This window comes from Colletotrichum aenigma, assembly GCF_013390185.1.
Source record: "Colletotrichum aenigma strain Cg56 chromosome Unknown KSG_Cg56_contig06, whole genome shotgun sequence".
Classification (NCBI taxonomy): domain Eukaryota; kingdom Fungi; phylum Ascomycota; class Sordariomycetes; order Glomerellales; family Glomerellaceae; genus Colletotrichum; species Colletotrichum aenigma.
This window is the reverse complement of record NW_023500912.1, coordinates 3,990,130-4,013,725: the sequence shown is the minus strand read 5'-3', so window position 1 is coordinate 4,013,725 and position 23,596 is coordinate 3,990,130. Positions and strand designations below refer to the sequence as shown.

The 23,596-nt window shown below is 52.9% G+C and overlaps 8 protein-coding genes across 8 annotated transcripts; 4 read left to right on the top strand and 4 right to left on the bottom strand.

Annotated features, from left to right (window-relative positions):
• Nucleotides 1–1,653: 1,653 nt before the first annotated feature.
• On the top strand, nt 1,654–2,470 carry ywrF (Uncharacterized protein; the record flags this gene model as incomplete). The annotated part of the gene is made up of 3 exons (XM_037325328.1): nt 1,654–1,707; nt 1,762–2,355; nt 2,411–2,470. The coding sequence occupies 3 exons, from the start codon at nt 1,654–1,656 to the stop codon at nt 2,468–2,470; spliced, it is 708 nt and encodes a 235-aa protein (XP_037176708.1).
• A 105-nt stretch (nt 2,471–2,575) lies between these two features.
• NUDT1 (Nudix hydrolase 1) lies at nt 2,576–3,267 on the bottom strand (the record flags this gene model as incomplete). The annotated part of the gene is made up of 3 exons (XM_037325327.1): nt 2,576–2,746; nt 2,811–3,016; nt 3,153–3,267. 3 exons carry the CDS (start codon nt 3,265–3,267, stop codon nt 2,576–2,578), a joined length of 492 nt encoding a protein of 163 aa, XP_037176707.1.
• A 942-nt stretch (nt 3,268–4,209) lies between these two features.
• Nucleotides 4,210–7,268, bottom strand: bik5-1 (Bikaverin cluster transcription factor bik5; the record flags this gene model as incomplete). The annotated part of the gene is made up of 3 exons (XM_037325326.1): nt 4,210–6,036; nt 6,087–6,455; nt 6,507–7,268. The coding sequence occupies 3 exons, from the start codon at nt 7,266–7,268 to the stop codon at nt 4,210–4,212; spliced, it is 2,958 nt and encodes a 985-aa protein (XP_037177293.1).
• Nucleotides 7,269–10,309: 3,041 nt separating this feature from the next.
• Nucleotides 10,310–10,639, top strand: CGCA056_v010078 (uncharacterized protein; the record flags this gene model as incomplete). The annotated part of the gene is made up of 1 exon (XM_037325325.1): nt 10,310–10,639. One exon carries the CDS (start codon nt 10,310–10,312, stop codon nt 10,637–10,639), a length of 330 nt encoding a protein of 109 aa, XP_037177294.1.
• Nucleotides 10,640–11,569: 930 nt separating this feature from the next.
• CGCA056_v010077 (Biphenyl-2,3-diol 1,2-dioxygenase 2) lies at nt 11,570–12,142 on the bottom strand (the record flags this gene model as incomplete). The annotated part of the gene is made up of 1 exon (XM_037325324.1): nt 11,570–12,142. One exon carries the CDS (start codon nt 12,140–12,142, stop codon nt 11,570–11,572), a length of 573 nt encoding a protein of 190 aa, XP_037177286.1.
• Nucleotides 12,143–16,049: 3,907 nt separating this feature from the next.
• Nucleotides 16,050–17,116, top strand: CGCA056_v010076 (uncharacterized protein; the record flags this gene model as incomplete). The annotated part of the gene is made up of 2 exons (XM_037325323.1): nt 16,050–16,543; nt 16,603–17,116. The coding sequence occupies 2 exons, from the start codon at nt 16,050–16,052 to the stop codon at nt 17,114–17,116; spliced, it is 1,008 nt and encodes a 335-aa protein (XP_037177287.1).
• Nucleotides 17,117–17,464: 348 nt separating this feature from the next.
• On the bottom strand, nt 17,465–18,245 carry CGCA056_v010075 (NADH-ubiquinone oxidoreductase 19.3 kDa subunit; the record flags this gene model as incomplete). Its single annotated transcript, XM_037325322.1, has 3 exons — nt 17,465–17,915; nt 17,973–18,165; nt 18,221–18,245. The coding sequence occupies 3 exons, from the start codon at nt 18,243–18,245 to the stop codon at nt 17,465–17,467; spliced, it is 669 nt and encodes a 222-aa protein (XP_037177288.1).
• Nucleotides 18,246–21,049: 2,804 nt separating this feature from the next.
• On the top strand, nt 21,050–23,250 carry CGCA056_v010074 (Isoflavone reductase-like protein; the record flags this gene model as incomplete). The annotated part of the gene is made up of 7 exons (XM_037325321.1): nt 21,050–21,142; nt 21,207–21,491; nt 21,580–21,909; nt 21,967–22,200; nt 22,960–23,000; nt 23,050–23,122; nt 23,185–23,250. 7 exons carry the CDS (start codon nt 21,050–21,052, stop codon nt 23,248–23,250), a joined length of 1,122 nt encoding a protein of 373 aa, XP_037177289.1.
• Between the last annotated feature and the right edge of the window lie 346 nt (nt 23,251–23,596).

Sequence of the window (23,596 nt, the reverse complement as noted above, 5' to 3'; positions counted from 1 at the left end):
TGCGAATTATCAGCGGCCAAATCGACGGAACTATGATCCGGGCATACCGCCATGCACAGAAGCCGGATTGGGATTTATGGAATTCGGCAGTTGGAGGCGATCGAAGTCGGCAGTTGTCGCCTCACAGTACGGCTTTTGCGGTGCTCATTAGTCAAGCGCCATCTTTCATTCTCCCGGCGCTCTAACGCAAGCGTGGTAACGCCTCACCGACTCAAGCTGCTAAGACGCACGTGTGGCACCACGCCACTTTGCTACTTGGCCGCGAATGCATCCACTGTCACCGGCAAGTGCCTACTCAACCAAGGCAACGTGCTTCGAACAAAGGCTTTGCCTCTTCAATTTGCGCCATCCCAAACGGCGTGGTCAAGTCGATGCATCTTGTAGCGCACATCGGAGCTTACAAGTCTTGAGAGATACCGCGATCTGTAAGTGCGTTGGCATAAAGACATTCAGATGAATTGGGCTGCAAGTGAACTTCATCTTGCTCCTATACTCCTTCAAAGACGACAGAGCTCAAGGATTTGAGCCAGAAATACTGTAAATAGTTTCGACGCTCATAAGAGCGATGGCTTATACCAGTAGCTAGACAAACGCTGCATTCCAAATCGCTCTATCCTATCACTTATGTCAATATTTTGGGGATCTCTGTCCGTATCTGCGCAGGCCTCCACACCTGTCTTCTATTCGACTTAAGATTTCGTCTATGATTCTGGGATTCATGTGGCCTTTTAACGATCGCGATATCGATTCATTATTGTGCCTCGCGTCGTTGAGTGATGTGGAGGCATACTGGATGCGAGGTTCCTGGCCATAAGAGAAAGACATCCCCGTCTGACTCTCCTGAAATAGTGACTTCTCCAGGTTTTGATCGCCAACAGCCAAAGTAAGTCAGGTGCAAGTTTCTTTCATGAAGTAGACTACCATACTCTATACCTAACTCTGTATTCTTCTCCGAGGATAGTAGTAAAATTTCTTTAAGATTATTCGAAGAGTAGCATCATATACCACACGACGGTAAGAAAGTTGATGCGTTCAACGGCAACATCGCGCTAGACAAGTCTTACTACGTTTCTAGGCTACAGACCAGGCCAGAATCAATTGGCAGCTGTATTCACGAAGGAAGCACTGGAGGTAGTAATATATAGCAGTGGGACAGCAATAGCCTGCGGGAGGGGAGACAGCCATCACCACTATATGAATGGACTCATTTTCCTTTCCAAAGACCCGATGGTGCAATGTTCATGGCGGGTGGACGCCGCTCAGCGAGCTGAGAACAGCGTTTGTCGGTCAGGGGTGATGAGATACAGGATCGGATCAAGCTTAAAGATCTAAGGTAATACCACAACCCGTATCAAACAAGGCTGACTGAAGCGAATTCCTTCGATCGAAAGTCCCAATTCCTTCCGCCGTCAAACGTGCCGAGGAGCCGAAAGCACCGAGAGCGCATACTCTCCGAACTCCCCGACCGTGCTTCACAAGTGACGTAATCCGGATCCGAGGTCAGCACAACGGGACTTTGGTTCTCCATGTTCTATGATAAATAATCCCGCCAAGAACGAGTGAGCCGCAGTGAGCTTCAAACCGGCCGATAAAGATCGTCTGTCACTTACACACAGAGCCGCTAGACTCCCCAGAACCGCAAACACCGCAATAATGTACTACAACCCAGGCGTAAACGACCACGGTCTCCCCCACGACCCCTTCAAAGTAAAACCTCACACCCTCCCAATCTCCATCTCACTCACTAACCTCCCACTCCAGGCCTGCGTCGTCCCCCGCGCAATCGGCTGGATCTCAACCACCTCGCCCACCGGCCAGCACAACCTCGCGCCCTACTCCCAATTCACCAATGTCACCTTCGACCCGCCCATGGTGATGTTCTCCGCGAACCAGACCCTGCCCGACGACGCCACGCAGACCCGCAAGGACACCGTCAACAACATCGAGGCCACGGGCGTCTTCTGCTGGCAGCTGTGCACCTACGCGCTGCGCGAGGCCGTCAACGTCACCGCGGAGGCCGTGGCGCCCGATGAGGACGAGTTCGCGCGCGCCGGGCTCGCCAAGACCTTCTCGCGCGGGCTGCGCGTGCCGGTGCCGATGGTGAAGGAGTCGCCGGTGCGGTTCGAGTGCGAGTACGTGCAGACGGTGCGGTTGCCGGGCAAGGGCCCGATGGGGACGGTGGATGTGGTGTTTGGAAGGGTGGTGGGGGTGCATGTGGACGAGTGGGCGTTGACGGATGGCAAGATTGATGTGAGGAAGACTAACCCAATTGCACGGCTGGGGTATTTTGAGTATGGGGTTATTAATGATGCTTTTGAGATGGTTGTGCCGGGGGATAAGAGGATGCTGATTGGGGTGAGTTTGGTATGTCGTGATTGTGAGGGGATAATGCTGACTTTTGAGATTGTAGCTCTCGGGGAACGCGTCGAAGAATACGGATGAGGATTTGGCAGAGGCCAAGAACTCATGAGAGATATGAGGGTTTGTTGATCTATAAGTTGCTGGGTTTTACTGCAGGTTTGAGGCTGCCTGCACAGAAAGCTGGGATTGGGCAAAAATCTATAGATGTCTTATTCTATGGGAAAATTAGATCATATGCATTCTCAATATCGGCATTTTCCTCGACAAGATGCGCCAACGGCATAAAAAGCTTCATCCCACCCCCCTCCTTCGCCTTTGCGTTGATTTCTCTAACCTCATCCCACGACATCCAGTACCACCCTGAGCACTTTTCAGGTTCCAGATTCTGCCTATCGTTAGCAAAAACACAGAGAAACAACCTAACATAAGATGGGAAAGGGTGGACTCACAACCGGCTCAGCCGCTTCATCCTCCATCTCACACCTCACAAACAGCGTCACGTAGTGCTTTCCCAACTCCTCAAATACATCATTCGTCACGCCCACAATTTTGCTCGCCTTGACCTTCAGCTGCGTCTCCTCCAGCGTCTCGCGCTCCGCGCAGCCAAAGATGGACTCTTTGAATTCGAGGTGGCCGCCGGGGAGCTGCCATGTACCTGCGCAGCACCGTCAGCGTCTCGTGATCGTAAGCAGAATGAGAGTACAAGCAAAAGAAATTGAGCGCCAGCAGAGCAAGAAGTAAATCCTCAGAGCATCTTCGAGAACTGGGATTTGTGAAGGGATTGGTGTTACCTGCGCCGTGGCTACTCTCCCGCTTGCCGACCACAATCTTGCCATCCATGCGCTGGACAATCGCCGCAACACCGATGCGCGGGTTCGCAAAGGGGTTGATTGTAGAGACAGACATCTTTTCACCGGAGACCACCTTGTTAGATAAAAAGCATGAGACGGAGGCACGTTGAGTGATCAGTGCCAAGAGAGAAGAGGATGAGTTGAGGTTTAAAAGAACTAACTGAGTCACATCCGTAGGACAGTGAGATTGGGCCAGTGAGAGACCGAGTGTGCCTCACTGCAACCAGCCCCCCTGCACCACCGCACCGCCACGGCAGGCTCACTATGGCTGCCTGCTATTTCGCGAGAAACGCCTGCGAGCCTCGTTCCACCTCACTCAAGTTCCAAACCCTCTTACTCATTCTTATTCTACATCTAAAACTATATAAACTCGCACACACCCACAATCCCCGAAACCTCATACACGTTCGAACATCCACTTTGCATTTCTACTAACCCATCTTGCAGACCAGTCCCGCTGTAGAGTGGGTTCCCGTCGCCCTCCCGTCGCCCACCCTCAAAGCCATCTCCCCCTGCTTCCTCCACAACAAGAAATGGTTTCGTGGTGTAGTTGGTTATCACGTCAGTCTAACAGGTCGAGCGCATTCTCCGAATGCCCCCGCCTGGCACACTGAAGGTCTCCGGTTCAAGTCCGGGCGAAATCAGAACATTGGGCGATTGGTTTAGTGGTATAATACTCGCTTAGCATGTGAGTGGTCCAGGGTTCGATTCCCTGATCGTCCAGTTCTTTTTGCTTTTTGCTTAGGGATCGTAATGTCTTTTCGTTTGTAGGGGATAGGTAGTAGAGGAGAGAGGGCCATGAGTGGATGCGTAGTTTGGGGGGAGTAGCATCAGTTGAAGCTATGGCGACATATGATTAGGCGTTGTAGGTGGCATCGACATGGTAAAAATACATCTCGTCATTCATTCATTACCTCTGCTTGCAGTGGGTATCATTACATATCCTTTCCAAGGGCCGTCGCATGAGAGGAGACATGTCCAAAGTACTCACACCCCTCTACCAGGCCCCCTTGGCCGGCATATTCTCCGGGTCCATCTCGAACCCCTTGATACTCTCCTGCCAGTTCTGCCAGTTGAAGTCGTCCAGGTTATCCATGTTGACATCCATCGTTTCCATTGGCACGTCGTCGAAGCGGTTGTTGATGGACGTGAACGGGTCGGACCACAGCCACGGCGGCTGGTTGTCGCTAAGGGACGACGCGATCTGCGGCTGGGACGTGGCGGCGATAGCCTGCTGCCTCTGCCTCCGCTCGGCGTCGGTCATTTGGGTGTTGTTGGAAATCGCCGGCGTGGGGACTGCCGTCGTCACCATGGGTGGCTGCGATGCCGGCGGCTGGATCGCGCTGGGTGGGAAAAGTGTGTTGTTCGGGTCTGCGGCCATGGACTGCGCCGTGGGGTAGATATACTCCCACATCTCGCTGGACGTGAAGCCTGCTCGGGACATCATGACCGTATCAAGCTCCGAGTCTTCGTCGGGCATAACCACCTCGCCGGGGAACATGTTGACGGGCGGCTCCTCGGTAGGTTTGGGTTGAGGGTATGGGTCCACCGCGGACCTCTCATTACTCGGATTCCTCCGTTCGGCAGGTGGCGGTTGTGTCATGGGCAAATCTACCCGAACCCCACAGAGCTTCCTCCATCGTGTGCGAATCGCCTGTTGTTGGCTCTCCATGCCGGGCACCGGGCCCAGTCTGGCCGGGATCGTATCCATGCGGTCGTCGACGTCGAGTTGGCGGGCGGCCTCAGGGTTCGCTCGCAGCCGAGCAATCTCTGCCTCACGATGCTTCGTGGCCTTCGCGCTGAGTTTTCGCAGTGGCATCCACACAGCCATGTGGTCTGCCATCTTTGCTATTTCACCGGGGTCCTGGTCAAATCGAATGGTTTTGTTGACTGCCTCCCAGCCCCGCTCAGAGGTGGCAGACCACGGGCGTCGACCTGCCTCCATGAGGATGTACGCAATGGCATGCCATTGTCTGTACGTCTGGAAAAGCCACCGCCATTGTCGGCAGCGAGGGTCAGTGTTTAGGATATAATTATACTCGACAATTTCGATTGCTGACACGAAAAGTCTGTCGCGAATTTCGCCCGATAGTTCGGTCCCGTTGCCGGGAAATAGCATGGGTTGGTAGATGACCAGGCTCATCTTGGCCATGATCACGCGGGCGATCATGGCCGCCATCCAGAACAGCGGGTCGTCATCCGTGAAACAATGTTGCAGGAATTTCTCTTCGACGCGGTTGTAAACTTCGATTAGCTTGCTCTCGCGCTGTTCGAGAGTAGAGGACGCATCGCGCGGGCAGACACCCGCCATAGCCGAACCAACAGTATGCAGCCTTCTCGACAAGGCGCAAATTTCGTAACGAACTAATGAAACCGCACAATCCGTCCTGCCTTGGCGAGGGGTTGGCGGGTCAATCATTCCTGGATCGATATCCGAATCATTAAGGTTGGACGGCAGCTCCGTGTCGAAGGAGCGGTCGATAATGGTAAGATCGCTACCCAGTTCCTCGGCGGAACGCAGGTCGAGGGTACAGATGGCCCACCAAAGGCGGCGCCTCATTTCTGTTTCAAAAGGCGGGAGGTTGAAGTTTGTTCCGTCGCGGTGGATGCCCATTCCTTGCGCCATGCGGATTGCAAGCCCGGTGAGCGTCCAGCAGAATCTGGTGTCGTCTTGGCGGCGTACAAGGGTAAGGAACAGGACGAAGGCTTGCAGCACTACGATATCCGAGGTATTGAGGAAATTGGCCTTTGCGAGGGCCTGTTCGAGCGCGAAACGGTATTGCGACAGCATCTCGTCCTTCTTGGAACCGAAGTTCTTCTCGACCTAGCTTGGTGGTTAGCTGGAGCCAGTGTGCTAGATAGAGAGGCACAAACCTCTTCGTCTTCCATGGACGTAATGGCGGCGTAGTAGATGGAAAACAATAAAGCCTCGTGGCCGGCCGTAAGTTCGTCCATGTTGCGTCGCATGTCTCGAATGAGCTTCTCCATTGTCGGGATATGCAGAATCTTGAGCAATGGCTCCACGTTCTCCTGGTACACCTGCCACATGAAGGGTATTTGCGACGGCAGTGGATGCAGCTTGCGCAAGTCAACGTCCGACGATCGGTATCCCAGTATAAATGCGTGATGATCGGTCGATGCGTCGACGGCGTGCAGGGGCGAGTGATCGGGCGTATCTTCCTGGTCAGACTCGTCGCTGAACTCTTCATCGAGGATGCGCGCCCGTTCTCGAAGCTCGTCGAGCTGTAACACACCCGTCAGCTAACGAAACACAACGGCTCTCGACCGACTCACCTCATCGTTCAGCTTGGACCAAAACGCACTGCTCACGTATCGGCTTGTCTTTCCCTTGTCGTGCAATACCAAACGGCCAAATGACTTGCTGACGCTCGCGGCCTTGGGCTCCATGCCCCTCGTCTTTTCCTCGATTGCGTCCAACTTCTTCTGCATAGCGGCCCCGTCCACAATTCCTTCCTTTATCGCATTGAGTTGCGCAGCAGTAAACGTCCTGTTCCCGCGCTCTGAAGGCGCTTCGTGACCTGTGGTCTCCGGGGAGTTACCAGTGCTCGAGTTCTGGCGCCCGCCGCTGCTTCCGGGGCCGCTTTCCACCTCGATCTGGCCGCTCAGCTCCTCGACGATGCCCTCCAGCTTGCGCAACCGCTTCATCAGCTCCACCTCGCGCTCGGTCGAGTTCTTTGGCGGGGCGTTGGGGTCCTTTGGGCGTGGTCGGCGGGGGGCGCGGCCGGGGGCGGGGAAGATGCATTGGATGACGGCGCGGCGGCAGTTGCTACACGGCATCTGCTTGTCGCAGCGGACCTTTCGCCTTCGGCAGGTGACGCAGCTGCGCGGATTGAGGGCAGGCTGGCCCGACGCCGTCATGGCAACAGGTTGGTCGGGGGGTATAGACGTTGCGCCATGGCGGCTGAGGGCGGGGAAGTCTGGCGCTGTAGAGGTGGTCGGAGAGGCTGGCGAGTGCTGGGGGTTGTTGTTGACTGTGGTCGCGGGAGTCGTGGGATTCGACTGCTGGCTTGCTGGCGAGAAGTGCTCCATCTCCATGGCTGGCTTCGTGGGCCGGTCTGTGCGGCGAGGGTTGTCGAGGGGCGGCGGCTAGGAGAGGGATCACGAAGGTTTGGATCTGAGGGAATCGACTCGAGGTGTGACACAAGTTCGGGACGCTTTGGGGCTGACAAATGGTGGGATTCGATCATGCGACGGCGGCTCTTTGCGCTCTTGGCTGCTGGCTTACCCTCGGCGAGACATGAGGCGTCGTTGCGCGGCTAAATGGGTTCTGCTGGCATTATCCGGACCCGCGAGGACGTCAAGGAAAAACAAAACCCAAGGAAAAGAGTACGTTGGTGTTGAATGAGGTGCAGTTTGTGGTGGTGACGAGTGTTGGGGCTGCTGCATTGGCAGAAAGAAAGCACGCCGACGCTCGCTGTTAATTGGGAAAAAAAGGTCCCAGTGTGAGTCGAAAGTGGGGGAGGCGGGAGCGCTGCGGGACACTCTGAGCCCAGCGTCACATCAGTGCAAACAGCGCAGTGGGCCCCGAGAGGTCGGAGCTTCATGCCGGCGCGCCTATAATCGGCCGGCTTTAAATGTGAGCCTTCCCATTGGTCTGCTCACCTGTGCCCCGATGCCGCATTCGGTAACCCGGGGCTCACCGCGCCACACCGAGGAGACCCTGACTCACATGGCAGACCGATGACCGGTGACGGCTCGGTGAGGCGAGAGCAGCCTCCGATATCCTCGGATGCTCCGTGGCTGGCCTCGGCCAACGTTGAGAGACTCGGATCAGCCTCTCACCTACAAACTTCAATATCCGCCGAAATTTTCAACTTTTTCATGTCAGACCAGAAAACATGAACACACAGGCCATTGCCCGGTTCAAGCTCGAAACTTGAGACGACTCTCGTCATTGACACGACCGCGGCCTGCAACCCCCGATAACTCCGAGAACGGCGCCTTCTGAGACTTGCCCAGCCCAGCCTAAGCTTACCAAGCTTGCACAAACTTCGCAACGGCTAGCGCAAATCTGCGTATGACGCATAGCTAACCTTGTTGACCAGTTTGTTGCTGATGTCGTTCTCGTACCGCCCGAACTCCATGCCCATCGTGGGCCAGCCGTTGTTCTCGAATTTCCCCATCTGTCTTTCATTGTTGCATGGAATCATGGATGCAGCTCGAAATTCGCATCTGCTTGTCCAAGCTTTATCAGCAGAGAATGATGCCATCGATATTGAATCAGTCTCAGAATCCGACCAATCCACTCTTGTTGCCCGGTCTGTCCTTTGAAACTGATCAGGGAACTCCCAGCTTCAAACAAATGATACCCCGCATATGCAGTAGGCGGAGGCGAAACACATGCTGAGCAGGGTCACATTGGCAAGCTGTGCCGAGTAACAACATTGACAGAGAACGTTTCTGGAAAGGGGAGCTTCAGTAAAGTGCAACTCAACCCATGTCCCCTGCCATGATGCATTCAGTGAGGTCTTGATCTTAAATTCCATGACAGAATTGAATATGGACCGTGGAGATTGATGCACGAGCAAATCTCACACAGAAAGTTTGTTTTGAACTCGCCCTGATGAGTGTTCTTCACGTGAAGGGTGCCCAGGACTCTCCATCAATGTAGCACGCTACCTGCGCCGCAAAACACATCTGCTCGTTGAATACTTTTCTTTGTAAGCTAAACAAAGCTTGGTTGTACGTCTCAAAACTCCCCTCGGCCACAACTCCGTAGTTAGGCGATCCTGGCTCAGCACACATTTCAAGACAACTCTAACCTTTGCGATTGGTGACCTGTCAAGCATCACTATGGAACCAAAGTCTATCTTGATACGACGACTGCAAAGTCGTAAGAGATTAGGACACAGCCCCAATACGGTTATCTGATGGAACTCAAGCCACATGACAGCTCGCAAAACAGCCCACTCTTCAGTGGCGTTACACTTTGTTGATCAACTTGTCAAGTCCAATCACGTTACCGAGCTCCTCGCCCTGAAATAACTGCTTTTACGGTTTACCAAGCTCGTGGTGATCAGCGTCAGCGGGTGAATAGGTGAGCAACTCCCCTGTTAGTGCAACCAGTAGTGCTTAATAAAGTTTCCAGAATGCTGTCAGATTCAATTGAATCCTTCAAACCCGCACCAAGAGAAACTTCTTTTCCTCCCAGCTCATATCTTCGTGACCCCTGGGGATGAAGCTACCGAGAACCATCAGAAGCCCAAAGCAAGATGCGTACCTCCCCTTAAAAATAATGTCGCCTTGGCCGAAGCCAACGAGTATGACCGGGGCACTCACAAGGAGCGAGACTAGTAGACACGTAGGAGAAGTCGATGAACAGAAGGATCCATGGTTAGTAACGCAGCCAACTTTCCCGAGTCGACATGAGCGAATAGTTGAATGCCAACATAGCTGAGCCTGGAACATGTTGTGCGATGAGGCATCTCATGATAAAATATCTGACTTTGACATGACTCGCAACTTCATCCTTCGGGAGGGCGCTTCAGCTCCGAGCTGCCCGAAGCAAGTAAGCAATCCGAGTTAAGTAATGATTGACGGCCATTTATCATGTCCTGGAGGATATTTGGTAAATCGCATTACCCTATTATAGTACGATCAAAAAATGCTTTGTTGTGTTAAACGCATCAGTGGTAATGGCGGTCTAGCATCGTCTATCCACTGGGTGGACCTTGGACCCTGAGAGGACTGAAGAAACCCGGACACACGTTAGGCAGCCGAATTATCCACAACGCTTTCCACAACTATGTGGAGAAACTTAATTGCAATACGATACAAAAGATCAAAACGACAATACAAAAGATCAAAACCGTTACGAGGCACCGCATGAGGAGTTCTGGCTGGGGGGAGGTATGGGGACTCAGAGTCGGAATCACTTAGACATTGAAGCTTCTCTCATTTGCAAGTCAAGTCTTCAGGATATATAAACAACTGTTTTTCTGCCTCTCTCGACTCACAATTCACCCATCTCACTCACCTCAACTTCATCGCACAACGAGCAACCCTCATCTTCTCACCTGACAACTCCCACTTCTCGAGCTCCTCAACTCAAGACGCCCAAAAACCCCAACATCACAATGCATTTCACCACCGCAGCTGGCTTGATCGTCGCGGCCATGACGCCCTTTACCTCCGCGGCCTCCTGCAAAAATTTCGGCAACAGGGCCATCCCTATCTGGCAAGTGCGGGCCACCGGCGTCGTCGACATCCCCGGAAAGTGTGGCGGCCTGTGGGACAACCTGAACGGCTATGGCGCCTGTGGCAAGAGCGCCACCAGTTGCGGCGAAGTTAACGGGGAGATGGTTTGGCAATTCACTGGCAGCTCCGGCTGCACCGCCGGTGTTGTGAACACGGTCTGGTACAGCGCAACCAAGAACCAATGGGGCTCCATCAGCTGCCAGATTTAACCGGCCCACTCGGGCCTCGGGTGGCTAGGATAACGGAAGGAATTTGCACACTGCAAAGATGCCTGGAGGCCGGATCATCCTGCTCACCCCTCTCGCGCAACCTCCGAGGGCGGGTGGTCTGGCCGTACCTGAACGACAAAGCGGCTGACTGATGGATTACGTTGATTTAACTTTGAGTGGAAAGCCTTGGATACCTGGGCAGCGACTTGTCTGAGCTTCTACAGTATAAATTACATTCTGTCTTTACATATAAATCATAAATGGCTGAGGCTAACGTTGTTTATATTCTGTCTTGACACCGTTGGCTCGCACATGGGACCAAGTGTTCACCCGCGTTATATCATCGGTATGGGTGAGAAGGTCCATGGGCTGCTCTGCATGTATGTCTGGTGGCCTGGAGCACTGATACTATAATAACCAGCAAACTCACTAGTTCCAACGTATCCTTTGGTCTTGCAAGTGGTGATGCGTACCCCGTAAGAACTCAAGGCTTAATTCGACGACATTCTTTACAACCTCAGAAACTTTGCAGGTCATCACTCTGACAAAACCTTTCCTGCGGCATCGTATTGATCCTATTACAGCCAAACACTGTCAAGCTCCTATACAGACGGCCTCTGCTAATCCGGCTTTGACACGTTTGAGGTGTCTCGTGTAGCACTGGAAAGGAGTCTTCATTCAAAGCCCGCAGTTTCTACCAGGTGTCTCCTTCGCGGCTGCAGCTCAAGTCCGCGAGTGTAGCAAACGACCAACTGATTGATCGCATTATTTCCAGATAGAGCACGACATGGAAAAGTGCTTGCTTTTATTCTGAATCTTCATTATGGTACCAGCCCTCAGTTACCCATCATAAATGCCATCATCGTCAACGACCACCGATGCAAAACCCTCAATCACAACCTCACATGCCAAGTCAAATGCCCATCTTCCTTAAGCAGTCGCCTGCACCTCACTCACAGGAGCCACCGCCCCCCTCACCATCAATGTCTTCTCGTCCTCCCCCGCCTCGAACCTCCTCAACATCTCGTCCGGATCGAACCTCGGCCCGCGCGGGTCCTTCGCAAACTCCGCGCTCATCATGAACGCCACCGCGTCCTCAGGCTTCTCGTACGCGTCCACCTGCGTCTCGATCTTGTTCCCATCGGGGTCGCGGTAGTACATGCTCGTCGACATGCCGTGGTGCACGCAGTACGCCGGCTCGAAGCCCATCTCCTTGCGCGCGCGGTACGACGTCAGCAGCGCGCCGAGCGAGTCGAACGTCAGCGCGAAGTGGTCCATGCCGCAGCTGTTCTCGGGCCGCGGCGTCGCGCTCGCGTCGTGCAGGATCGCTAGGCGGTGGTGCTCGTGGTCCCACGTCAGGAAGCTGATGAGCTCCGAGGAGTGCACCACGCGCGCGTTGAGGAACTTGGTGTAGAAGTCAACGAGCCGCTTGGCGTTGTTCGTGCGGAGGACGAGGTGGGCGAGCTCGGAGGGCCGGCTGACCCCTGACGGTGCGATGGCCATGGTTGCTGATATGGGATGAGAGATGTAATATGTGATCTCTAATAAGAATGGCAGTTGGGTTGACGTCGTATGAGAGATGGAAACCACATGTAAGTCTGCTTCAGCTAGCAGAATAAAGTTGCGGGGGAGGTTCGCAGCTTATAACCGCACCATCTCGCGCGTGGCGTTCAACGAACGGGACGAATCACGCCCCGGGACCGATTACGTTTCACGACATTGTTGTCTCACGCTGCACGAATTCATTCGTCCAATGTCTTCCTGTAGGAGTTCTCTTACGTCCCGATGCCGTTCTTTTCGGCCTCCGAGCCACGTAGATCTGTTCCTCCTGCGCTGTGCTGTCGGCTGCATGATCAGCCGCGTCGGACGTCCGCCCAGCGCACGACCCAAACAGCTGGTGGCTGACATGGAGTATTATTCGATCTGGGAGGACGCACTGTTCATAGCGGGCGTGGCTGGCCCAATCACTCCAGGTTCAGCGCGATAGATTGGTGCTGTTGCGACTCGAGCGCGTTTCTCTACCCCAGATTATGGGATGTTTTGAGGGTTCAGAGATGGGATGACGGGACCGAGCTCTCTGCGCGGCCTTCGGAGATACACGGGCTCGCGAGCCCCGAGTTTCCGTTCGCCACGGCGGTTACTTACTCATTTACGACGTATTTCAGGATCTCGACGGGCGGTTGTTGGATTGAAGTTTCATGGGTCCCCATCTGGCTTCCAAGTCCCGAGTAATAACTCGTTGGGATGGACTCGACGACGTTGAGTGGACAGCTCACATCCAAGATTCGAGTTCGGGGAGTTAGGGGTGGTTCAACCCAATGTAGGGAGTTGCCAACTTTGCCTTTGTCGCCGCATTGCTAGCGGGAAGTATAACGATTATATGAACCTCTTCATTCCAATAGCGCTCGTCTCACAGGTTGACTGATTTGACTTCAAGTTTGGCTAGCGTGCGAGAGTTCAAGTGCGAGAACGACGCCAGTGGTAGACCAACCAAGTGGCAATGCGTTAGCCTTTTTGTCACCGCTCACATGGTTGCCTCAAGTTTCAAAGCGCCGTTGGCGATTGACATATTCTCCGATGGCCGCACATGCGCTCGTCTTTCTTTGGTTTGATCTTGAAATTGGAAGAAGGCGACGAATATCGTTTTAGGCATTGGATTTCCCCCCTGCATTCGAAGATCTTGGCATGAGTTTGGGATGCCGCTGGAATAGCATTGAGAATTGAGTGTTGTAATACTTGACTGTCTATTTGCTCCAGCTGAGAGCCAACAAGGAAAGAACGTGTAAAAAGACCAAAACGACCAAGACATGAGTTGAGCACGCGGCCTGCGACCGGACCTAAGTCGCTGCTTTACCACCTGAGATGCTTGGTATCAAAATGCAAACGAATTATCGGCGATTGTTGGGTTGAAGTTTCCTCGAGAAGAATTATCCAAAAAGGAAATCGACCCAGGCATGAGTTGAACACGCGACCTTTCATCTACTGTATGAATACTCTACCACCTGAGCTACCTGGTCTTGCAAGTAGAATAATACATGACGCTGACGTTGAATCTAGAGTGCAGTAACAAGAGTGGTCTTGCTGATGTCCGATCTGCTTGGCGATGTTTTTCGTCGGTGGCTATGCTGCATGTTGTTGGCGACTGCGCCATGTTCGTGCAGGTACTTCTGGCCCAAGTCAACTTCAGCGCTTCTACACCCGAGACAAACCAGCCGCTCGGTAAGCACAATAACAAATAAACGACAGTTGCTACAGGGGAAATCGTCATCAGAGCCTTGCAAATACTTCACGAAGCGGCCCTGGGGGCCTGCAAGCTATGCTTATACGGTTCCCGTACCCTGAGTGACTTCACGAAAGGAAGTTGATCACCTCGTAGGAATTCTGCCCTGGAGTGACCAACATAAAGGAATGAGATTACAAGGCTCTCTCCTTCCAACACCACGTTGTGACTTATCGAGCCATTCAAAGCCAAAGTCCCTCCCGCGTGGGTACGGGGATGGCATGGGCCACCGTAAGCTGCAAGAGATGGTGGTGGTGTGGTCAGCGCTCAAAGTTAACCAAACTTGCAGCTATGAAGGAGTGCTTGGCCTTTCTGGGATAGACAAAATCGATCGAAGCACTGATTACTTACAAAAAAAGGAAAATCCTCATCAGTGCAGAGGCATAGCAAGCCCTCACGCATGAGAGAATACTCAGTTACAGGGAAAACGTGTTTCGGACATGGACTCCGAAGACGAACCACTAAGCACACATCGAGTCATGCGCTATTCTTCCCCAGCATCTCGCCTGATCGGCACTCCAACCCCCCAACCATGCTTTTAAGAATTACCTTTTAGAGTTAAGCTGACAACGTCCCACCTGCTGAATAATTCTGAAGAAAGCTCTTAAGTTCGCCGCGGCAGAAGAAAAGGGACTTTGGTGAAAGCCAAAAGACCGTGCAGGAAACCGGCAAGCAAGCGTCTCATCTAGCGAGATTCTCACAATTTGTTGCCGGCAAGGGTCCAAATCCTTCTGCCTAGAGCAGTTTTAGCGGTCTCCAGTTGCGTCGCGACCTTATCAACTCCGCAAATTCCGCAAAAGAGACTGAGTATCTCTGCTGCCTTGGGCCCACGGTTTGGGGCTGTCGGTGGAGCAGTCGCTGAATGTCATCATCTACGCCTTTCAGCGGGAATAAACGATGAAAATTGGGACGGTCCCTCGTCCATTATCAGGCTCCCACGTTTTACGTTGAAGAAGTCGTTGAGTGCATCAATGATCTCTCCTTCATGATCGCAGACAAGCTGCTTGATAGCAAGAACTCGTCCAGCACTCATTCAGCCCTAACCAAGGCCGTACACCCATCCCGGCTTATCGGGACAGTAGTGTTGTGCTGCATCTCAGCCCCGCGTCCCCGTGGAGGCTTCGCCGGCTTCGTGTGACGCCGTGATTGCTCAGCTTGCCGCGCAGATTTTCGTTTTCGTCCACCAAAAACGGGAACCAAGGAACCGGCCGCAGAGCAGTGGCTTAGCCTTCCAGCCAAGTCCGTCTGTGAGACGAGCTTGCTATCGACGGCGGCCATGGCAGCATCGCCAATAGCACCCTAACGGGCAAAGGCAGTTTGAAGCTCATTGCCAAATCGAACCCAGTTTCATCACACCAGCGACCCTGTCATCTCAACTTGCAGGCAGCAAAAGCAGAGAACGCACGGGCCGTAACCCGGAATCGGTCAGTGTTCTGTCGACCGTTGACCGTGAACCGGGTCCCCGTAGCACTTTAGGATCGTGTTTATTATTTACCCCTGGCTAGCGGGCGCCCGCTTGCGCCAAGGATGGTGGACTGGCAAGAAAGGTTTGGCGTATAAACCCTCACGCTATTGGCCGCCATTCCGGGTGCCTGAGAACCGATGGAGAGGAGAGAAAATCGTACTCTGCAAGGCTGGCGGCTCTAGTCCGTTTGAGGCCATGTCTTTCGACATTTGTGCATGGATTCTTATTCGCCTGGGTGCAACACAGCATCATGAACCCCAGTCGAGCCCCCAATTAGCTCAAAGATGGTCGTGCTCTTGGTGGGACAGGGCAGACTTTTGGCTCTTACACCACCGGCCGATCGCGAGAAGAGCGGCCGACGGATCGCAGCCTGCGTCTTTCGAGACTGAGAGCCTGGCCGGGGGGCCCTGGGGTGCCATTGCATGTTATATGAGACCTTGCACCCCCCCAAAACCAATACCGTGGCGTCGTGAAATCCTACGCCAAGGTTGTGCTTCCTTCTCGTGTTGCTCATTGTCGGCTTTAAACCACGTTATTCTCTGATCCGTCCGACTAGTCTTGAGATCCGAACCCTTTCCCTTTTCTTCCAGGTGTGTGGTCTTACCCAGGCGATAAAAGAAAGAAGAAGCGACGAGGTCGTCGATCAGAAAGAATACTCGCCAACAATGGCCACATCAGGACCGACGAGCTCTCCGGAGGGCCACCCAGCCTCGCTGGCACCCAACAACATTACCTCCGCACGAACATCGTCCGACGACTCTCGCGACCCGAAGTACCAAGCAGGACTGATGCCGGCCGAGTATGTGGGCCTGGAGGTGGCCAACAACGGCGACGGACATTACCAGACTGCGGCACCCGGCGGACCAGGATACTACGTGCCATACCAAGACAACGTCAAGCCCCCATCGGGATACGACCAACAACCGTACCAACAACAGCAGCCGTACCCACAATCGGCACCGACACCATCGGCGTATGGCGGGGACTATGCGGCAGCTCCGCCTCCGGGGAAGGGAGAGAAGAGGATATGCGGCATCCGGGCGGCGACGTTTTGGATGGGGTTGTTGGCGTTGATATTCCTTCTCGGCACGATTGGCGCGTCCGCGGCTGCTGGTACAATTGCCCAGCAGTATGCGGGATACATCCAAACATGCGATGCGTAAGTTCATACTCACTATTCTCCATCTTGCCGAACACCGTCACTGACCCATCTCGCAGTAAGCTGGGACAATCAGCAACACAAGCCTCAGCCTCAGCAGCAGCGTCAAACTCTGCGGCAACAGCCTCGGCGTCTGCATCAAACACTGCCTCTGGAACCGCCTCAGCAACAGCAGCAGCAGCATCTGCTACATCAACTGGCTTCACGTCGATTCCACTGCCCCAACAAGCCTCCTCGATCTTCGGTGAGGCTACTTCAAACTGCCCGAACCTGTCTGCCGAGAACAAGACGTACTCTGTCCCCGGGAGCAACCTGAAGTTCGTCCGCGAATGCGGCAAGAACTATCCCTTCAACGACTTGGGATACATCCCATTGACCAGGATGGAGGACTGCATGAACCTGTGCGCTGCGTTGAGCGTCACAACGCAGAGTGCCGACGGGCCGTGCATCGGCGTCGCCTGGGTCACGGCCGGCAAGCAGGGTACGGACCAGAACTACTGCTGGCTGAAGGGTGCGAAGGGATCACCGGACCCCAAGGCCAATGTTGAGGCGGCGTGGTTGTCTTTGTCATGATGTGTTGATAAGAGATGAGCTAATAAGAGATGAGGAGGTTGGTATACGTGGGATGAGGAAGACGAGACGAAATAAGATCGGGCTGAGGATAAAAGGCTCTGGACGACGTTAATTGTTTATTATACCATTGAAGCATGTTTCATAGTCAGGCATCTATGTTTTATGTCACATTCATCTTAATGCCAACCATATCATTCCCACACTTCGTCTTCAGTCCCAGTAATCCATCAATCACAATAGCACGCCCTCAAACTGAACTGCAACAGAATGTACTATTGTCTCTCTGGACGGTGTAACAAGTCCTCAAACAGTGGAGGTGTAGATGAATCTGCTACTAGCTTCCGCCACTTACTTGCGATACCACATCCTTGTCACTTTTGTTTTCTGGATCTTCCTCTGCAGTCGAAAGATACCGTACAGCAATGCCTCCGCCGTGGGCGGGCACCCAGGGACGTATATATCAACGGGCAAAATCCTGTCCACGCCCCTCACTACGCTGTAGCTGTAATAATAGTATCCGCCGCCATTCGCACAGCTACCCATACTAATCACCCACTTTGGATCCGGCATCTGATCGTAGCACTGTCGCACAGCCGAAGCCATCTTGTTCGTAACGGTGCCGGCGACGATCATGACGTCCGACTGGCGCGGCGAGGCGCGGAAGATGATACCCAGGCGGTCCATGTCGTAGCGAGGCATGGAGGAGTGCATCATCTCGATGCCGCAGCAGGCGAGGGCGAATGTGAGTGGCCACATGGAACCATTGCGTGCCCAAGCGACTAGCTGATCGAAAGTGGTACTGTGTCACCACTAGGTCAGCAACGTGTGTTGGCAAGTCACTTGGACGGAGTCATACAGGACGTGTTCAACCACGCTTGTTGGTCGCGGTTCGGCGGAAAGTCCGAGAGGAGAAGACCGTGGAGTGCGAGGAGTAGCATTCTTCGATTGGAAGCGAAGGCCTCCATGCTTCTGATTGTGGCTTGGATAGCAAATAACAGGTAGATGTTGTGCGAAGGTATTGAGGCAGTTGCGTACGCCTGCGAGACGGACTATTGGAGTGAGTATTTGTAAGTGGGCCGTGATATCTGGATACCTTATGCTTACCTTTTGACGGTAACATTGTAGCCATCTCTGTGAATTAAATGAGTGAGCGAGGAGAGTTTCTGACGAGAATCAAAACTATGAAGAGAAAAGAAAAAGAAGAAGAGGTTTTGAGCAATGTTGCCCGAGAATGCTCACTTCTGACGTCGTGCCGGGAAATTCACACATTGAGGGACGCAGACGAGGAGGACGCCGGAGTCCACCTAAGTGGCGCATATCCTAGGGTCCATCATCTGGCCCTTCAACATCACTGCCAATTCCGGATCAAACATTTTTCTCGGAATTTTCTTAAGTATCAGATATTCCTTCAAATTAGTTTCTATTGTCTTTTTGGTATGTTCTGAACTCAGAGCAGGGCATATCATTCAAGCCTTGGATTGGGACTTTACCGGAATAGGAAGTGGGGTCAGTGGCTGCAGCCACGGGGAAAACACTCATGTTCTTCTGTCCTCCAACGTTCCCTTGTCACATCTGTCATCACACCACTCCTAGCAGAATAGCAGCCCGGCACGCTTTGAAATCCACGGTTAAGGCTTTGTTTCTACTCGGTATCTGGAAAGGTACAGAGTCATGGCGAGCACCGGTCCAATCACTGAGACCGCCGAGTCCATGTCTCCAAGGCTCGCAGACTGTCCGGTCTGCCACCTCCCAATCGCCACATTAGCAAAGCTCTCCGGGCTACACGCCTGCCCTTTCTGCAGGAAAACCTTCAAGCGAGTGGATGGTGCTCGAAGACACGCCAAGTCTTGTCACAAGCGAGGAAAACAACCATTGCCTGTGGAAGCAAAGCGAGGCCGGAAGCTTCGGGCCTGCGACCGATGTTCCCGCATCAAATCTCAATGTGATGGGAAACTCCCTTGCGGTCATTGCAACGCGCGGAAACTTGACTGCACTTTCGAACGCTTCTGCAGCGACCGATCTCACAGACAGGAGGCCTCCGGTACAGAAAGCGCTAGGACGCAACATTCCCAGCTGTCGTTCTTCCTCAACTTCACGGGTCCACGAGGGGGCCAAGCAATCGAGCAGGAGATGGCCGTCGTGCCAGAAGTCGACATCCAAGGTCCTTTCACGAACAAAGCTCCTGACTCAAACGTCATACCCGACTTTGGCGACTGCATCGATCCGTCACTTCTTTTCACGACCCTTTTGGACCCGTCTTTCGACATGGACCCGGCGGAGGCAGGACCTGCGGACGTATTTGGGTACTCCGAGTACAACGTCTCTGGCGGCCTAACCATGACATCGCCCACCGACGCACTCGCTGTACGAATAGCTCAACTTTCTGAAGACCTATCGCAAGTTGCTTCATTGAATTCGGAGCTTAGTTGCTTTGACCCTACATCATTCAACGAGGTCTTCTCCAGTGATCAGGTTCATGCGTTCTGCGAAGCGTTCTCTCGGAAGCGGCACTACCAATACCCAGTCGTACATTGGCCAACTTTTAACCTCGAAATAACTTGTTTGCCTTTACTGTTGGCGATATCTCTCAACGGTGCGGCCTACTCCAAATCTTCTTCTGATGCCGCGGGAAGCAGAGCGAGGGCACGAGACTTCTACCTCATTGCAGACGCATACATCTTCCAACAATTAGAACGCTCCATGAACAGAAATTACCAAGAACCTGAATCTGAGACAACTGTCGAAATACTCCAAGCTGCGTTGCTGATCGTAGTCTTGCAGATATGTTTTGATGACAGCCGAAAAGGGGTAATAATCTTCAAGCGTCTTCCGCTACTGGTGCTTTTTCTCCGGCACTTTGGTCTCACCAGGATGAAACATGACGAGGCGGAAGACTGGCGAACTTTCATAAAACAGGAGACGCGGATCCGTCTTTCGACATGGACGTTCTTCATGGACAGTCTCTTGACATTATTCTGCAACAACCCACCGTCAATGTCCCATGCTGAGACTCTCGGGCACCTTCCATGTAGTCAGGCTTTGTGGGACGTGGGGTCCGAGGAAGCCTTCAACCAGCTTAGGCTTGAGGCTGGACACGAATTCGTCTGCTTAGGATATTTGACAGTTGGGCTGATGCAAAATGAGTGGCCGATTGAGCCAGTACCCCCGTTTGATCGGCTCACCCTTCATCACCTGAATGCGGTCATTGTTGGTGAGTTTAGAGAAGCCTCTGGTGTATATTTAGGCTGACCTGATGTACTTCTAGCCTTACAACCGATTATCTTCAATTTGCATACATTTTCGCTGCATGACACAAGACGGATCAATTTGCTTCGGGCCCTCGATCGGTGGACGACACTCTGGATCGTTGCAACCCATCCTAAACAGCCTGGATCTCTAGGCGTTGAGCGGAACAGCCCCGGTCTAGCACTGTTATCAAGAAAAATCATTGAAGCCACGGGCACCGATACGGCAGGGCAATGCGAGTATCTGCAACGCGTCCCGAAGCACGACTTCTCAGATCTTCACCGCTTTATTAGAGAATACTGCTACTGAATGGCTCTACGGTATGTGTGGCGTCCTGGATCGCCCCAAGAGCTTCCATAATTGTCACACATCCTTTACATTTTTATGATACTCCCTTTAATGCCAATGACATAATTCCCACCACTCGTATTCGGTTCCGGGCTGTTGGTGGCGGACCTTCGCGGCCCCCTTTGTAGATTCGACCGATTTTCGGCCGAAGTTCACAACCGCAAGACTTGGGACGATCCACGACGCTAAGCTTCGGCCGAAATACCGTGATGTACTGATTTCATCAAGTGCCCAAAAAAAGTCTCGATGAAACTTGTGGACATCTATTTAACCAGTCTCGCCGGCTGGACATTGAATCCGCAGAAGTCATCACGCATCCGCAGGGACCACAACGAAGCCATGGCCAACAAGATCAGGGTCGCCATAGCCGGCGCAACTGGGAACACGGGTTCCTCAATCGTGAATGCGCTGTTGAAGTCACCAGAGCTATTCGTAAGTTACCTCCCCTAGAAATTCCCAACTGCGCTTGGCCGACCTTCGACTCACTCCGCGGCAGGATATCACTGCTCTAGCGAGACCCGCCTCAGTTGGAAAACCGGAACTCGTTGAATTCGCAAAACAAGGCGTCGATGTGGAGTCAGTTGAGCTGGATGGGTCAATTGACGCAATTTCTGGCACCCTCGCAAACATGGACGTGGTCATTTCGTGCTTGACCTTGCTCCAGTTCAACGAGGAGATGAATCTCATTGAAGCGTCGAGCAAGGCCAACGTCGATCGGTACATACCAAGCTTCTGGGGCCCAGCCTGCGAGCCACGAGGCGTCATGATGATTAGGGAAATGGTGAGTTCGGGTCGCCGCAAAATTTCCTCCACTTGAGTGGGAACAAGGGAACCCGAGCCTTTTGCTAATTGATGCATTATCAACACAGAAAGAGGACTTCTTAGACCGTATCAAAAGCCTCAATCTCCCTTACACCATCGTTGACGTTGGCTGGTGGTATCAGCTGGCCTTGCCTGCTCTGCCTTCAGGGAGATTTCGGCCAGCTGCGGAAGAGTACTCTACCACCCGCATTATTGGAGACGGCAATGTTCCTTGGGCCCTCACCGACAACCGCGATATTGGGAAGTTTGTCTCTAGAATCATCGCCGACCGGAGCACTTTCAACAAGATGGTCTTCGCCTACGGAGAGGTTATAACACAGAACGACGCCTTCGAGCTTGTTGAGAGGGTATCCGGAGAGACTGTCCGCCGACAGTTTGTAAGTCCATCAAGTTTTCATCCGGCTTAAAGACTAGGGACTGACCAGACAATCCAGATAACCAAGGAAGAGTTGCAGGATGTCATCACCCAAGGCCGCGCAAATTCTGGCAAGGAGAACATCAAGGATGTGACGATTCTGCTCAACATCGCCATGGCAGAGTATCGGAATGTTCTCGGCATTCGAGGCGACAATACTCCCGAAAAGGCACGAAGCCTTGGATATCTTGATGCACGAGATTTGTATCCCGACGTGGAGGTCACTACCCTTGAAAACTACATCAGAGGTCTCGTACGCTGAGGGGCATGCTAGCATAGGGAGATTGAAAAGAAGATCGACTGGCGACCCAACCCTTTTGGTACTTACTGGTTCAAATTCCCACCTTGTGCAAGCTCAAAAGAAGCTGAGGCGGCTGGATCAACCATTGTGCCAGCTTACTTAGACTTGCGAGACGAAAGTCGGCCGGGCCCGGATACCCGGGCCTCCGGTCCGAACCCCGTCTTTCCATAGGAGGGATCGTCCACACCACTTTGTGGCCAGCTGCGCCCGACTCTTGTAGCCCAGATTAATCCAGGCCTTCAAAAAAGATTCAAGCTGCCATGGGCACGTGACGTCACACGTCACAACATGTACCTTCTCCAGGCAGCAGCCAGTTGCCAATTCAAGCATCCTACATCCCACACTTGTTACAAAAGCCCTCACCTGATCCCCCCGAATACCTCTCTCAGTTTGCCTTGAATAGAATCATATTTTTGTGCAGTTATTTTATTTTTAATTCCCACCCAGTCTGCGTTCCCCGTTCATCTGGTAATACAACAAACGTCGGCCAATATTGCTTTGTAACTAATCGCACCTACGCTTGCCTTTCCCGCCATGGACACATGCTCGGTAACTAAGTCTTCCACTTTGGCGCGTTTAGACGATCATAAGCGGAGGAGGCCCTCAGAGTCGGACGACGGTTTCGCCAAAGTGTCCAGTCTGTGTTTAATGTTGTCATTGTCTATAGTACCTCAACAACTCACACCCCGACAATACTGACAACACGCCTAGAGACCTAGGCTGGAGGAATGTGTTCCGCAACTCTCATTCCTGTAAGTTAGCCAAGACATCTCCATACCACACAATGCTGACATTCTGTAGGTCACTATCGCCCGAGATCAGGAATATGATTTATCGTCATCTCGGGCTTTTCACAACTCAGAATGTCAGAATCGTAGGCAGAGGCATCAATGTCCATTATGAGCCCACTTTCAACTTCCAACTGAAGAGACATAGGTTTCGGGGGGCTCTACATCCACGGTGTACCACCAAGTTCGATACGGCAATCGCATCAACGTGTAGACAAATACATCAAGAAACCAGAGCCGTATTATATGGGAGATTTTTCTTCCTCCCCAAAATGGAAGATGCCGCTTCGTGGCTGTTGAATATTGGACTACAAAACAGAGCCTTCTTACGAGGCATACGGCTGACGACCCGCGTCAAAGACACTCACCCAGCGTGCTCCTACGACTACGTCACTACGGATCGTGATCGATACAGACAGGTAGCAAAGCTCGTATCTGGTCTACTCGCCGCTTCATCAGGGCTCGAATGCCTGGGTTTTCAATACCTATTCAATCCTAGCAACCCACCCATTCTTTCCCATGCGCGCGAGGAGTGGATCAATAAGGCATACAGAATAACT